Source organism: Pygocentrus nattereri, chromosome 24 (assembly GCF_015220715.1).
Source record: "Pygocentrus nattereri isolate fPygNat1 chromosome 24, fPygNat1.pri, whole genome shotgun sequence".
In the NCBI taxonomy this organism is placed as follows: domain Eukaryota; kingdom Metazoa; phylum Chordata; class Actinopteri; order Characiformes; family Serrasalmidae; genus Pygocentrus; species Pygocentrus nattereri.
The window spans coordinates 28,084,692-28,098,269 of NC_051234.1; the positions used below are offsets into that span (position 1 = coordinate 28,084,692).

General features: G+C 40.9%; 2 protein-coding genes across 12 annotated transcripts in view; both read left to right on the forward strand.

Annotated features, from left to right (window-relative positions):
- sh3kbp1 (SH3-domain kinase binding protein 1) overlaps nucleotides 1-4,988 on the forward strand; it is a 117,974-nt gene extending 112,986 nt beyond the window's left edge. For all 4 annotated transcript variants that reach the window (XM_037534142.1, XM_017719249.2, XM_017719250.2 and 1 more), the window contains 3 exons: nucleotides 216-442; nucleotides 1,818-1,881; nucleotides 4,217-4,988. In XM_037534142.1, coding sequence (XP_037390039.1) covers nucleotides 216-442; nucleotides 1,818-1,881; nucleotides 4,217-4,255 — 330 coding nt within the window. In that variant the 3' untranslated portion in view covers nucleotides 4,256-4,988. The remainder of the gene's footprint in view (nucleotides 1-215; nucleotides 443-1,817; nucleotides 1,882-4,216) is intronic.
- A 7,107-nt stretch (nucleotides 4,989-12,095) lies between these two features.
- map3k15 (mitogen-activated protein kinase kinase kinase 15) overlaps nucleotides 12,096-13,578 on the forward strand; it is a 47,787-nt gene continuing 46,304 nt past the window's right edge. For all 8 annotated transcript variants that reach the window (XM_017719243.2, XM_017719244.2, XM_017719245.2 and 5 more), the window contains exon 1: nucleotides 12,096-12,990. In XM_017719243.2, coding sequence (XP_017574732.1) covers nucleotides 12,669-12,990 — 322 coding nt within the window. In that variant the 5' untranslated portion in view covers nucleotides 12,096-12,668. The remainder of the gene's footprint in view (nucleotides 12,991-13,578) is intronic.

Below are 13,578 nucleotides of genomic sequence, written 5' to 3' on the forward strand. Positions count from 1 at the left end.
TTCCTCAACGTTCGACTTTTTACGAGGCTGAAGTCGCCACTCATTCGGCGGCTAAAAGGGGTAAGTAAGGCCTAGTAATCACGACTTTGCAGGAGGTCCATCGGGAACTCCTATTTATGATCATTCCGGGTAGCACATGAAGGCTGCATGAGAGCAAGTGTGTAGCTGTTTATAGACAACCTGATGTTCTGATCACTGTGGACATTTATCTACAGGTCCCTGAGAAGAGCTCTCTTCCTCCCAAGCCCTCGGCCCTCCTCTCATCTTCCGGCCCCGCTGGGGCCCCCCTCCACCCGGCCCAGACCAGCAGCGCTGCCCTGAGGCCCCACTCCCCCTCCGTGGAGCCCAAGGGGAAGGGCGAGCAGGGCCCCACGCTGGACGAGTTAAGAAACCAGCTCAGAGAGCTGCGGGCCACCGTGGAGCTGATGAAGAGCCAGCACAAGTAGGGAGGGAGCGCTGGAGAGATTCATTCGAGATACCAGATATTTCTCTGCAGATGTAGACAGAGTTTGAGTTTGCAATGAAAGTTGTTAATAATGTTATGTTATATATTTTTATACAACAGTTAGTTCAGGCCATGCAATCTGATTGGTTGAGAGGCGTTCTAACTGCCGTTATTTCGCCATAACATCACAGGTTTTTCACAAACACTGTAGCACTCCGCTTGGATGCTGTTGCTAAGCAACGACTTTGACAGCTGTAGGAGACACATGGTCAAGTCATTTGAATGTTTTTACTTCATACTTTGCAAAAAAAACAGAAAATAGATACTTTTAACATCACATTTGACCGAAAAGCCGATTTGGTCAGACTCTGAAGATGAGGCGACACTAAATTCCCAAACTGTCAGTCGGTCTGACCGAGACAGAGAGAACAAACTGCCGGCTGAGCGGCGAGTGGGCGGAGCTCCTTACTCTGACATAGCATCAAGCTGTTTCCTAAGGAGCTATAATTAGGAGGAAGGAACTGAACATTAAAACATATTAAACGCCACGTTTACAGCCAGTTTATTCATTTCTTACTGTATTTATTTAACTGTTGTAGAAAAGCAATAGAGCACTCGAGGTTGTGTGTTATCGCCAATAACATCAAGGCTGTGATTTGGTCGCCATAGATCATCACAGCTGTGATGTTATTTCTCAATAACACATGACCTTGAGTGTCTATTGCTTAAATATAAACACACAGACACTCGTTGAGCCCACTGACATGAACAAACATCAAGACTATTAAATGTATACTCCTAATTTCTATCTGCTGCATTTGTATCTGTCTGTATTTGTACAGTTGATTCCCACATTTTCTTCTACTTAGAAAAGAACCAAAAATCCTTTTACTCATAATAAACCCAATTTAAAGCCAGTGGGAGGTTCACGTGTCGTATTGTCCGTGGTAATCTTGTGCTGCAGTTTCAGCAGATAGAGACTGGCTTGATTCATTTATTCCATGTAAAGACATGCTGCATTTCAGTTTAGCTTTACACCAGTTATACAACACATAACTACTGCCATAATGCCAAAATAATACATTACTTATGTCTGTAGCTGCTATCTCTTTTATTACAGTGTAACATCACCCAAGAAAACAGTGATTTAGGAAAACAACTGTGACACAATTTTCCATATAATCACACTATACTACCATAATACCTATAATACTTATAATATTATAATACCAGCTTTCATAGAAACAATTTTATTCTTTTCAGCTGTGATTTTAACACAACTAAAGTGATCTAAGCTGTGCCTATGCTTGTGAGGCTTCTGACCTGCATTTCTAAGATTCTAACCCCTCTTCTGTTTTTTCTTCCTTCCCAGACAAGAGATGAAGCAGCTGGTGAGCGAGCTGGATGAAGAGAAGAGGATTCGCTTATCCCTGCAGGTGAGTGGAGAATCAGTCCCACTTCTTCGGGGCTTATTTTGATATGCTCTGAAAAATGCAGTGCATTAGAAATACGATGCGATGAAAAATGTGCTGAAAATAAAAGAGCCCACTGAGGATAATATGAAGAGGCCCAAAGACGCATGTCCCCTTTTCCAGTCACTTAATTAAAGCAGTAGTTTGGGGAGGGGGAAAAAATGATTTACACAACTTTTCTGCGACCCTAAACGTATTCAACAAGCCTAGAACGTTTGCTGTCTGAACTAATGAGGTTTATGCTGCACCATTTAGCACTGTACTGTACTGTTTATGCCTAAATCATACAAAGTAGCCTCAAACTATGTCTAATTGTTAAATGATCTTTAATAGACTGGCGTCATGTGGTTTCTGGCACTGTATGATGTACTGTTACTTACAGTGCTAAAAACAGCCGAGGGCAGCAGCCATTCTTGAAGCCTGGTAAAGCTGCACTTTTGTCACCTAGCTTGAGACGGTTTGAGGAGGGGTCTCATTGAATGCGGTTGTGCGGACCATGGAGCCTTATTCGGGGTTTTTTCAGCGGGAGAGACGCGTTTCGTTCAGTGTTGAGAACTTCTTTTTCTGACCAATCAGATCCAAATAGGACGGACCTTCAGAGCTGTAATGAAAGAGTGGCTCGATAGTGTATGGACTGAATGTCATTACAGCCCGCTATGACAAGTTTAATTGAGTGTGTGTTGCAGTGTGTATCGAGAGACAGTGTAATCATATTTAAGATGTAACAGAATTTAGTGTTGACTGTTTAATCAAAACATTGAGTTCTAACTCTTTAAGAGCTCCAGAGTCTTCAGTTTTTACTACAATGAAAACTTGGTGCAGCTTGTTAGTAAAGCACATTCATTTTGCTGACATTATGGTGCTTGCTGCTCAATATAACCACGTTATGGAATGTGACACTTTCTTAAAGATATTATCAGTGTTTTGTTGGTGGGATTTCCAGAGCTGTGGTAATGCATGACAGGTCAGGGTTACGGGAGAGAAACCTCCACAGGCAGTGCTACTGCACCAGAGCAGATGGCCAAGAGTGATGAATCTCATCGAACCCAAACTGACCCTGAAGCTCTGTAGCCTCGTCTTGCTAAAATGGGTCTTCCGTTGAAACAGTTACTATACACACCAACCAAGAGGGCACTTATACAGTCCGGGCCAAGGCCAAGGCCAGGGCCACAACACCCCCACCATAATACATAATGCCTCATTTATTTTTTTATTTATTTTTTTATAACTGGGCTTTATACAAAATGCAGCAGCTCGGATCCTAACAAAAACAAGAGAGTTCATATCACTTGTTTTGAAACGCCTACACTCTTTTTTTTCTTTCCTCCTTCATTTTCTTCTCCAATTTGGTGTATCCAGTTCCACTAGTTAGAAGTCCCCCAGTTACACGATACCACCAACGCTAGGAGGGTGAAAGCTAGCACAGGCTTCCTCCCAGATCCATGAAGAGCCACCGCATCTTTTTGAACTGCAGCTAATGCAACGTCATTGGACAGCGGAACGTGCTCAGAGGAAAGTGCCAACTGCCAGTTCTGATACATCAGCTAACAGACGCCGAAATACCTTCCTTACATACAGAATACATGGAGAGGCCCATCCATCCATCCATCCATTTTCTAAGCCGCTTCTCCGTCAGGGTCGCAGGGGGGTGCTGGAGCCTATCCCAGCAGTCTTCGGCGGAAGGCAGGATACACACTGGACAGGTCGCCAGTCCATCGCATGGGATTGGAGAGGCCTGTTTCTGTTATTACCCTTCTAAACTCAATTCCGTTCACCTTTTACTATACAGTCCAGGTCAGTGCTCACATTAGTTACATTTAGGGCATCATAAGACAATTATTTATTATCCCCCCACCCCTGATACTTTGGTGATATGAAGCTGAAGTCAGCTATTCACCAGCTTCTTGTTCGAATTTTCCCGTTCCACCTTAAATGGTACGGCAGTTACATTCTGCCGTCATTTTTGAACAGAAAATTCTCACATTTGTGGGTTTTTTTGGTCGGTCGCGCAGCCGTCTTGCCGGTTTTTCCTTTTTCCATGTAACACTTGCAGTGAGTCTCAGAAAAACCTCCGTTTGGAGGGTCATGTAATCCTAACACTTCGCCCTACCCCTCTATCTCAACAAAAATTGGGACACCTTACCCCTAGACGTGAATGTAAAGAACAGAGGGCTAAGGGCTAAGTGGTAGGGGAGAGGGGTGAAATGGAATTGGGCCGTAGACTTCTGAGCAAACGGTCACTTGTAAGTGTGCACTTGTGGAGGCGTGTAGGTAACTGTTTACTCTCTTTGTGTTTCAGATGGAGGTAGAACACATAAAGAAACTCCTGTCCAAATGAACCCACTTTGCGCTGGATGTACAACACCAACACTTGGCTCCAAGCCGAACCCCAGCCGCGCAAATCTGTGCCAAAAGAATACAAATGAACGTTACCCAAGAACAACAGCATAGAGAAAACAAACAACTGCTTCCCCCACTTCAGGCTTTACCCTTTTTGTTGGTCTGTTATTTTTATTTTATTAAAGCTTTTTTTTGTGTAATGCATGGACTGAGCGCACAGACACAGTGCCTGGGCAAGGCCTCGCCATGGTTCATGCGACCCAGGACTTCTGGGCCACGATGATGGGCTGGTCCGCAAGACTATTTTACATCGGGGAGTAATCAAATCGCCCTGACTGTTTTGGTGGTACTGCTTTCCTTAGAGTAACTCAAGTGCATAAGCGACGTTGAAGGAGAAACTGGTGTTTGACTTCAGTACGGCTCACCTTAAGTTCTGTTCTTCGCCTCACCTTTGTGGCCTTTTGTTTTCATTTTCATTTTTCTTGTGGGCCTGTCTAACTGCAGTTAGTACAGCAATCCCACACTGAGGCCTTCTTTATTTGGAATATTCTAAACTCATATCTTTTTTTTTCCCTGTCTTTTCGTCAGTGACGACAATGAGAAAACACGTTTTGTTTTCTTGATGCTGTTACTTCTTTTGAGAAAGTCTTCTATACATACTTTTATATTTTAATGTACTAAAATGCATTTATGTGTGCAAATTTTATTAAAAAAAGAATATACCAAAATGATCTGTAGCTTAAGGCTGGATTTGTACTATAATTCAGATCTATTTTTAAAGCGTCCATATCACAGAAAACCAAATGTTTATCAGTTTCATTAAATAAGAGAGTTTGATGTCATATATAGCAAAGTTTCAAGTCATACCATTCATTCTCCAGTCTGTACAATCCATATAATGTATTTGTTATAACAGGTCTGGGGGGAGTAACATGCTCCAAACCCCTCCTTCCAATCTAATGCCCTATAAATTCACAACCTCACCTTCTGTTCCTGTCACAAATGCTTTGCATTCCCCACAGCTGCTCCATCTCCTCTCCCCTCAGTCCTACATCAGTCTTACTACAGCTATGAGGGGGATCTGTCCTTCTAACTACAGGCAGAAGCTGCCCAGAACTCCAGCCCAGGGTTCTCAGAGTTCTCCTCCTCCCTCAATCAGTCTTCCCTCATACTACCACCACCATGTTGAAGGCGTGGCCTGAACTCACAAATAGAAACTAAGCTGCAAAAACAGCCCGTTTTGAATCTACTGTTTTTGTGATGTAACAAACACCAACACCCTTACATCCACCTACTCCACCTGCAGCAGTTTCACCGTGCTCATTAATGCTTAATTAATTAATTATAATGAACGTTTTAGCCCAAACTTTTGGAATGAAATGCAGTACATTTATTTACATATATCAGTCTAAAAGGGATAGGAACAGAAGAAGTCAGTTTGGTTTTGATGGATAAAGTAAGGTTGGAAAATGGGTCATGTAAAAATGAATTAGGACTGTTTTTGAGACGCCTTCCACCCAAAAATGCTGGCATAGGCTCCAGCTCCCCCGCTACCCAGAAGGAGAAGCAGCGTAGAAGACGTTTGTGTGTGTGTGTGTGTGTGTCTGCGTGTTTTTGAGACTTAAAAGTATGTTATGAGTGCAACTCAAAGAGAAAATAAAATACATGAAAAGATGTAGGTAACGGCAGGATTGTACTGTCATTAATTACTAATTACAAATGCCAGGTCTTAAATTGCAAGACCCTCTCTGTAGCAGGAAAAACAATAGTATGCAATGGTCTTTCTAGGAATACTTCAGCATTTGTCAACCTAATCTCGGTCCGCTGTCACCGTCACATATGAATGATTGCCACAAACAATAGTGTTTCTCATTACACACAGGCAGCTATAATGGAAGTCAATGGAAAGATCTATAAATGCTTGCCATTGACTTCAATTATAAGGGTGATTTGAGTTCATGATTCTTTTACTTAAGCACAGGGCAATATTTCACAGACTAATGATCCAACGAATGCAACAGATGCAGCAGATTATGGATTAGGTTTAAAAACCCTCCTTTAAGAAAGAAAAATATGCTTTTTAGACTGATTTGAGATTGGCTCTTATGTTTGTAGACACTAGAAGGGGGTTATATAAGCTAGCAAAGGTCAGATATTTGTAGGCAGGTTTAATGTGTTGGTTTAAGGTCATTCAGAGTTCACCCACTGGAGACTAATATATCACCACCCAGTCCTGCCCCATAAATTACAAACACATGCACACATAATCAACATCAATACATAGCCAGTGCCCCCCACCGCCCTGTGCACTCTTTTCCGACTCACGCTTAGGTGAACCCTTAACAGCTCATTGCTCTTTATTGTATTGTCTCTGTTAATGTGGGCTTTGCTGGCCTGGCTGCTGCCCAGTGAGGCCTGCAGATGGCTGTGTCTCCCTGCAGAGCGGAGCGAGAACAGCCTGATCCAGCCCGCTGTCAGGGAACACATCAGGGTAACGAAGACAGGGGGGCTAACCAGAGGAAACATGAGCAAAGCAGATGAGTCATATAACAGCACAGCCTTTGCGAGTTCTAGAGACAGATAAAATAAGGCATCCGTTAGGTAAGGTCATGTAAAAATATAAAATGCTTACCTACACAAAAATGAGTTTAAAAACAAAAGTCAAAGTGATAGTTTTTAGATTGTGTAACATCTACTGGTATCTGGATTAAAGCTTCTCGTACATGTGTTTGTCACTTTTGAGAGACTAAAGTAAAATGTGAATGTTTCAAAGCAAGATGTGTTACTATCAGCCAAGGAACCTGGGATAGAACAATTTTAAACTACAAAGTGTGGCAGACCCAACTCTGTTCGCTTAATCAGGCAATCGTTGACCAGTAGCTAACTCTAGTGCAAAGATCAAAGTTTTATCATGGTCCCTGACAAATAATGACCTAAACTAAACTTTCTACACACCTAAACAAAAAAATAAAAATAAAAAATCAACAGAAAATATTCGTGCAAGTAGAAATTCACTGGTTTACCTTAAAAGGCAAGTCCACTTTTGTCAAAAAATCCTGTATAATTCAAGTATTTATGTTCTTAAAGTCATCGTTTGTTTCGATGTTAAACTGTATTAAAATTTACTGACTCTAATTTCTTTATAATGGTGATGATAGGAACCAGGGGTCATGATGTCTACAATGCAAATGTAGCCATTTTATTTACTATCCAAAATGACCGAGATATTAACGTACATGTGTGGCTTTTGAGCTTTTTATACAACATTGGTGATGATAAACCAGGAATGAATGTAAATGTTATCTTTGGGTGATATTTTGCCCTACGACACCCTGGCCATATCCCTCTGCCATGAATGTCAAAATAAATAGGTTTTAGATGAAAACCTTATTTCACAGCTATTATCTCAGGCGTGACCATAAGTGACCCTTAGTCCCACAACTGGGAAATTTCTCCAGCGCATTTTAACCCATCTGTGCAGTGAAACACCACATAAACACTAGGGGGCAGTGAGCACACTTGCCTGGGGTGGTGGGCAGCATCATCCACGGCGCCCGGGGAGCGGTTGGTGGTTAGGTGCCCTCCTCAAGAGCACTTCAGTCACATACTGTCGGCTCTGGGGATCGGGCAGCGTATTCATAACCATTTTTGTGAGGGAGCTTCAAGAGGTGGACGTCTGGTTCCTGTCACCACCACTGTGAACAATCTGTGTATTCTGAATGACTCTTTACTATGGAAGCCAAATTCTGCCACCTAATAGAAAAACAAGCAAGACCACACTGTACAGAACATACTGAAAACGTTCTTCAGATTGATGGAGATGAAAAGGGTTCTATATAGAACCAAAAAAGGTTCTTCTATTGTAACAAGCTTGACACCATAGCAACAGAAAAAGGTTCAATATAGAACCATCTAGAACACATTCCCCATCAATCTGAAGAACTTTCACAATTCAAAGAACCCCTTAATCATGCAAAAGGGTTCTTTGAGTGTTAATTTTTTTTGTTTGTTTGTTTTTTTTTATTAACAAACCCGTGAAGAATCATATTTTTAAATAGTGTATGTCATAATAATGAACTAGTGTCTCAATTCTAAAAAAAATTCTCATAAGATACTAAGTCATAATTATGAGAAATTAAGTCAGAATTATGAGAGAATAAGTCAGAATTATGAGATAATAAGTCATTATTGAGATATTAAACCATAAGAAACTAAGTCCATTCGGAGATACTAAGTCATAATTATGAGAAAATAAGTCAGAATTATGAGATAATAAGTCATTATTGAGATACTAAACCATAAGAAACTAAATCCATTCGGAAATACTAAGTCATAATTATGAGAAAATAAGTGAGAATTATGAGATAAGAAGTCATTATTGAGATACTAAACCATAAGAAACTAAGTCCATTCGGAAATACTAAGTCATAATTATGAGAAAATAAGTCAGAATTATGAGATAATAAGTCATTATTGAGATACTAAACCATAAAAAACTAAGTCCATTCGGAAATACTAAGTCATAATTATGAGAAAATAAATCAGAATTATGAGATAATAAGTCATTATTGAGATACTAAACCATAACAAACTAAGTCCATTCGGAAATAATAAGTCATAATTATGAGAGAATAAGTGAGAATTATGAGATAATAAGGCAAGGCAAGTTTATTTATATAGCACCTTTCATACACAACGGTCATTCAAAGTGCTTTACAAATGAAAAAATACAGAAAAATGTAATTAATGTAAATAAAATAAAATTTATGTAAGTTAAAAAAAATTAAAAACCTAATTAAAACAATAGATTTAAAAGAGGTTAATCAAATTTAAAAGAAGGAGATAAAAAATTAGAATAAAAATAAGAAACATGATTAAAACAATAGATATAAAAGAAGTTAAATGAATGAGGATAAGAGTGCCGTTATTGTAAGTCATTATTGAGATACTAAACCATAAGAAACTAAGTCCATTCGAAATAATAAGTCATAATTATGAGTTAATAAGTCAGAATTAAGAGATAATAAGTCATTATTGAGATACGAAACCATAAGAAACTAAGTCCATTCAGACATACTGAGTCATAATAAGAGTTAATAAGTCAGAATTAAGAGATAATAAGTCATTATTGAGATACTAAACCATAAGAAACTAAGTCCATTCGGAGATACTAAGTCATAATTATGAGAAAATAAGTCAGAATTATGAGATAATAAGTCTTTTTTTTTATTATTGCTTTTTTACAGGTCTTACAACACAAATACAAAGAAAGAAAAAAAAACATTAAAAATTACAACAATTACAAAGTACAGCCTTATCGTGAATCAATATGCAAATAAAATAATATGAAAGGAAAATAGAGAAATGAAAACAGTGAAACATTACAGGAAAAATAAAGAAATAAATAAATAAATAAAGGGGGGGGGGGGGGGGGGGGGGGGGCTTGGGACTATTGCATGTTCAAGAGGGGGGAGTACCAAAGTCCTCCGTAGGAAGCTGCGGGAGGGACCTGAAAAAGGAGATGAAAGGTGACCAGCACCTATAAAAGTTGTCCACTGAACCCCTCAAGCTAAACTTGATCTTCTCGAGGCGCAAAAAGAAAACAACATCTTTTAGCCAGAGGGAATGAGAGGGAGGAGAGCGAGACTTCCAGCTTATAAGAATTCTCCGCCTTGCCAATAACAGAGCAAAAGCTATAGATTCCAATTCTCAAGAATTCAACCGAGTACTGCCGATGTAAATACTAAAAATAGCTAATAGAGGGCTCAGATGTTTATTAAAGACTGTTGAAAGTGTAGAGTATACAAAATCCCAGAATCTCCCCAGTTTGCGGCAAGACCAAAACATATGAGAGAGGGTTGCCGGGTCCTCGTCGCAGCGGGGACAGGTTGGCTTAACCTCAGGATAGATTTGTGCTAATTTAGCATTGCATAGATGAGCTCTATGAATAACTTTCAGTTGCATTATGTTTAGTCTTGCACAAGAGGATGAAGAGTTAACTCTGGCCAAAGCTTCAGTCCACCATCTCTCATCAATCTCAAGTCCTAACTCCGCTTCCCATTTAGTCTTGGCATCAGGAATCTTTACTTTATGAAAAGACAAGATCTTATTATAAAAAATAGAAATAAGCTTTCCCTCAGTTTTTGCAGTAAAAAAGTCCTCCCATGGGAGAGCAGGGGGGCATTCCGGAAACATGGGAAAAAGGGATTGTGCACAGTGACGAATTTGGAAAAATCTAAAAAGGTCTGTTCTAGGAAGCCTAAATGTTGAGACTACTGAAGAGAAACTACAAAATGTTTCATCAAAGAGATCCTTAAAGGTGGTAATACCACTCCTCTCCCAGCTTATAAATCTAGAGTCCAGGGTTGCAGGCTCAAATAAATGATTTTTACATATTGGACTTAAAACAGACGCCTCAGTAAAATGAAACATTCTGCGAAACTGAGCCCAGATTTTTTGCGTAGACACAACTAACGGATTGGAGGAGAAATGAGAGGAAAGTATGGGAAGAGAGGAATAAACCAAGGCGCGATTAGAAGACGAGTGACAGGAAAGGGATTCCATAATACACCATGCAGCCTCTGGGTATTTAAACCAAAATGCCATTTTTTGTATGTTGGCTAAGTCGGAATTATGAGCAATTAAGTCAGAATTATGAGATAATAAGTCAGAATTATGAGATAATAAGTCATTATTGAGACATTAAACCATAAGAAACTAAGTCCATTCGGAGATACTAAGTCATAATTATGAGCAATTAAGTCAGAATTATGAGATAATAAGTCATTATTGAGACATTAAACCATAAGAAACTAAGTCCATTCGGAGATACTAAGTCATAATTATGAGCAATTAAGTCAGAATTATGAGATAATAAGTCAATATTGAGATACTAAGTCAAAGTTATGAGAGAGCAATTTTTAATTTTTTGAAACACTAAGTCATTATTAGTAATAAACAACTATGAGATGCTAAGTCATAATTGAAAAAGGAAGCATTAAGAATGAGAAGTCATAATTTTGAGAAAGTAAGTCATATTTATGGAAAACGTTCTCGTTATTCTGCTTTTCCAGTGGGGAAAACAGGCTTCCATAGTTCACACCTAAACAGTTGTGTAGACTTTTTGGCTTTGCCGAGTTGTTCTACGTCTTTCCTCAATAGTCGCGGTAGCAAGCACCTCTTCCACTTTCTGCATGAAAATAGGAAACATTTGGCTTGAGCAACACTTACACAAAGTCGAGTTTCAACATCAGCTCTTCGTCAGCTCCTCGTTCGGGGAGGTGGTCTTAAACAGGCTTTATGAGCTGCGGCTGTGTGAACGCCAGCCTTTTCAGTGATGTTACAGCCGTAACAGGAGGAGCCAACGACAGCGGCCAGGAGTGTTGTGCAGGTATCATGTGTCCAGCCGCGGGCATCCATGCAGAGCTGCTCCGATGAGGAAGCGCCCGCTCCCTGCGCCAGTTTCAGCTGTTTTCCTATTGGATTCGCACGGTTTTGGCGAGAGTTATCAAAAGAAAGGAGCAGGTCAGGCGTGTGTGCATCGACCGTAATAACTGTCGCCAGCGAAAGCAGGCACTTTTAGCTTCAGCCAGCTTCACCGCCCGGGGTCTGAAGACGGAGTGCCCCCGCTCTCTCTCCCTCTCTCCCCCGCTCTCTCTCCCTCTCTCCCCCGCTCTCTCTCCCTCTCTCCCCTGCTCTCACTCCCCCCCCCCACCTTTCCACTTCTGGGAAACTGACAGCTCCGAGAGGCATCAAGTGGCATCGCTCGTCGTGTCTGAGAAACATTTCGAGAATGTAGGTTACGTCTTTCTTCAACAGTTTTACTTCTCCTTTCGCAGAAAAAAGTAACGTGAATCACAGCCTGACGCGCCCAGCCGTTGGTCAGTGTTGACGGTTTAACCGCCACTTTCTGAGGAGAAAATATGAAAACGTAGCTTAATGCACAGAAGACCAGCGAAGTAAAAGGCAAATTAACTAACTTGCGGACAAAACCGGCTTCCTTCTTCACATATACACTAAAGTAAGTGGAAAAACACAAGTAGAAAATACTCAGAGAACATTTTGCTGCTTTATTTCCACCAAGTTAACGTTAACTCGATTAAATAGGCTAGGCTAATTGACTGCTCGTCACTTTGCGTTAACTTCTGCTATCTAGTTAGCTTGCTAGCGGTTTCTTCTTAATTAGAGATAAAGCGTCGAGACGTTTGTCTCCCTCCAGCTGGACAAAACTGACCTCTGACAGGGCGAAAAAAACTTAACTGGACTTAAGTTACCTGCTGGCTGTTGTTAGTGATGTTCCTTGACTTAATTAAGCGTGAGTCGCTGGACGGGAACGGCAGACGGCTGCTCATTCCGGCTTGTCAGCGTCTGTCGAGGTAAACAGTTTCCAAAGCAAGACAGTCTCCGGCGCTATGGAGGTCGTAACGAACCAGCCGGCCGGGGAGAGCGGAGGTTTGGGAGGAGGAGGAGGGGACCATGCGCCCAACATGTCCGTGGCTGCCGCGGAGAGAGCGGAGGTGAGCAGCCCCAGCCCCCTGACCAAGCAGCGGTCTCTCCGCGCCGTCTACGTCTTGAACGACGGGCTAAAGGCGGTGGCGGCCAACAGCCCCGAGTCCGGAGCCCTGCAGTGCCTCCAGAGAGCCTGCGACGCCGAGAGTGCCATCCTCACCACAGTCACTTTCGGCCGGTTGGACTTTGGAGAAACCTCCGTGTTGGACACCTTCTACGATGCAGGTAGGCTGGGAATCCTGAGCCCTCCCGAGAGGGCATGTTTACCGCCACATGTGAACATTTTAAAGCAAAGTTAAGCATAATATTACCTTAAAATGCCATATAAACTAAAATGAGATGCATTGAGTTTACCTCCATGTCTGAGGTTTGAAATTTCTGTAGGTCCATATGTTAAATATTTCACATGTATCTGGCTATACAGTGAGATTTTATCTCTAAATATATTATACTGTGGTCACGAAACAATAGAACATTCACATTTGGTTGTGATAAGAGATGTAAAAATACATATTCTCATAAAAATGAATTCAAATATTGCTGCTGTTAGATGTTCAGATAAGATATAAGCATGCAGAATATTATCGCTTCACACCAATAAACTGCTTCTCATGATTTGCCACACTCAGTTTAGTATTTGGACATGAACATTGTATAGAACCGCATGTACAAAATACAGGGAGATGTATTTAATCACGTTGAAATAATGTGCACCTTTCAGTGATGCAGATTCAGTCACTTTATTCCAGTGTACAATCCCTGGCGTGTTCCAGGGGCCGTCTCTAATTCTGGGGCCCACTAGAATCATTCATA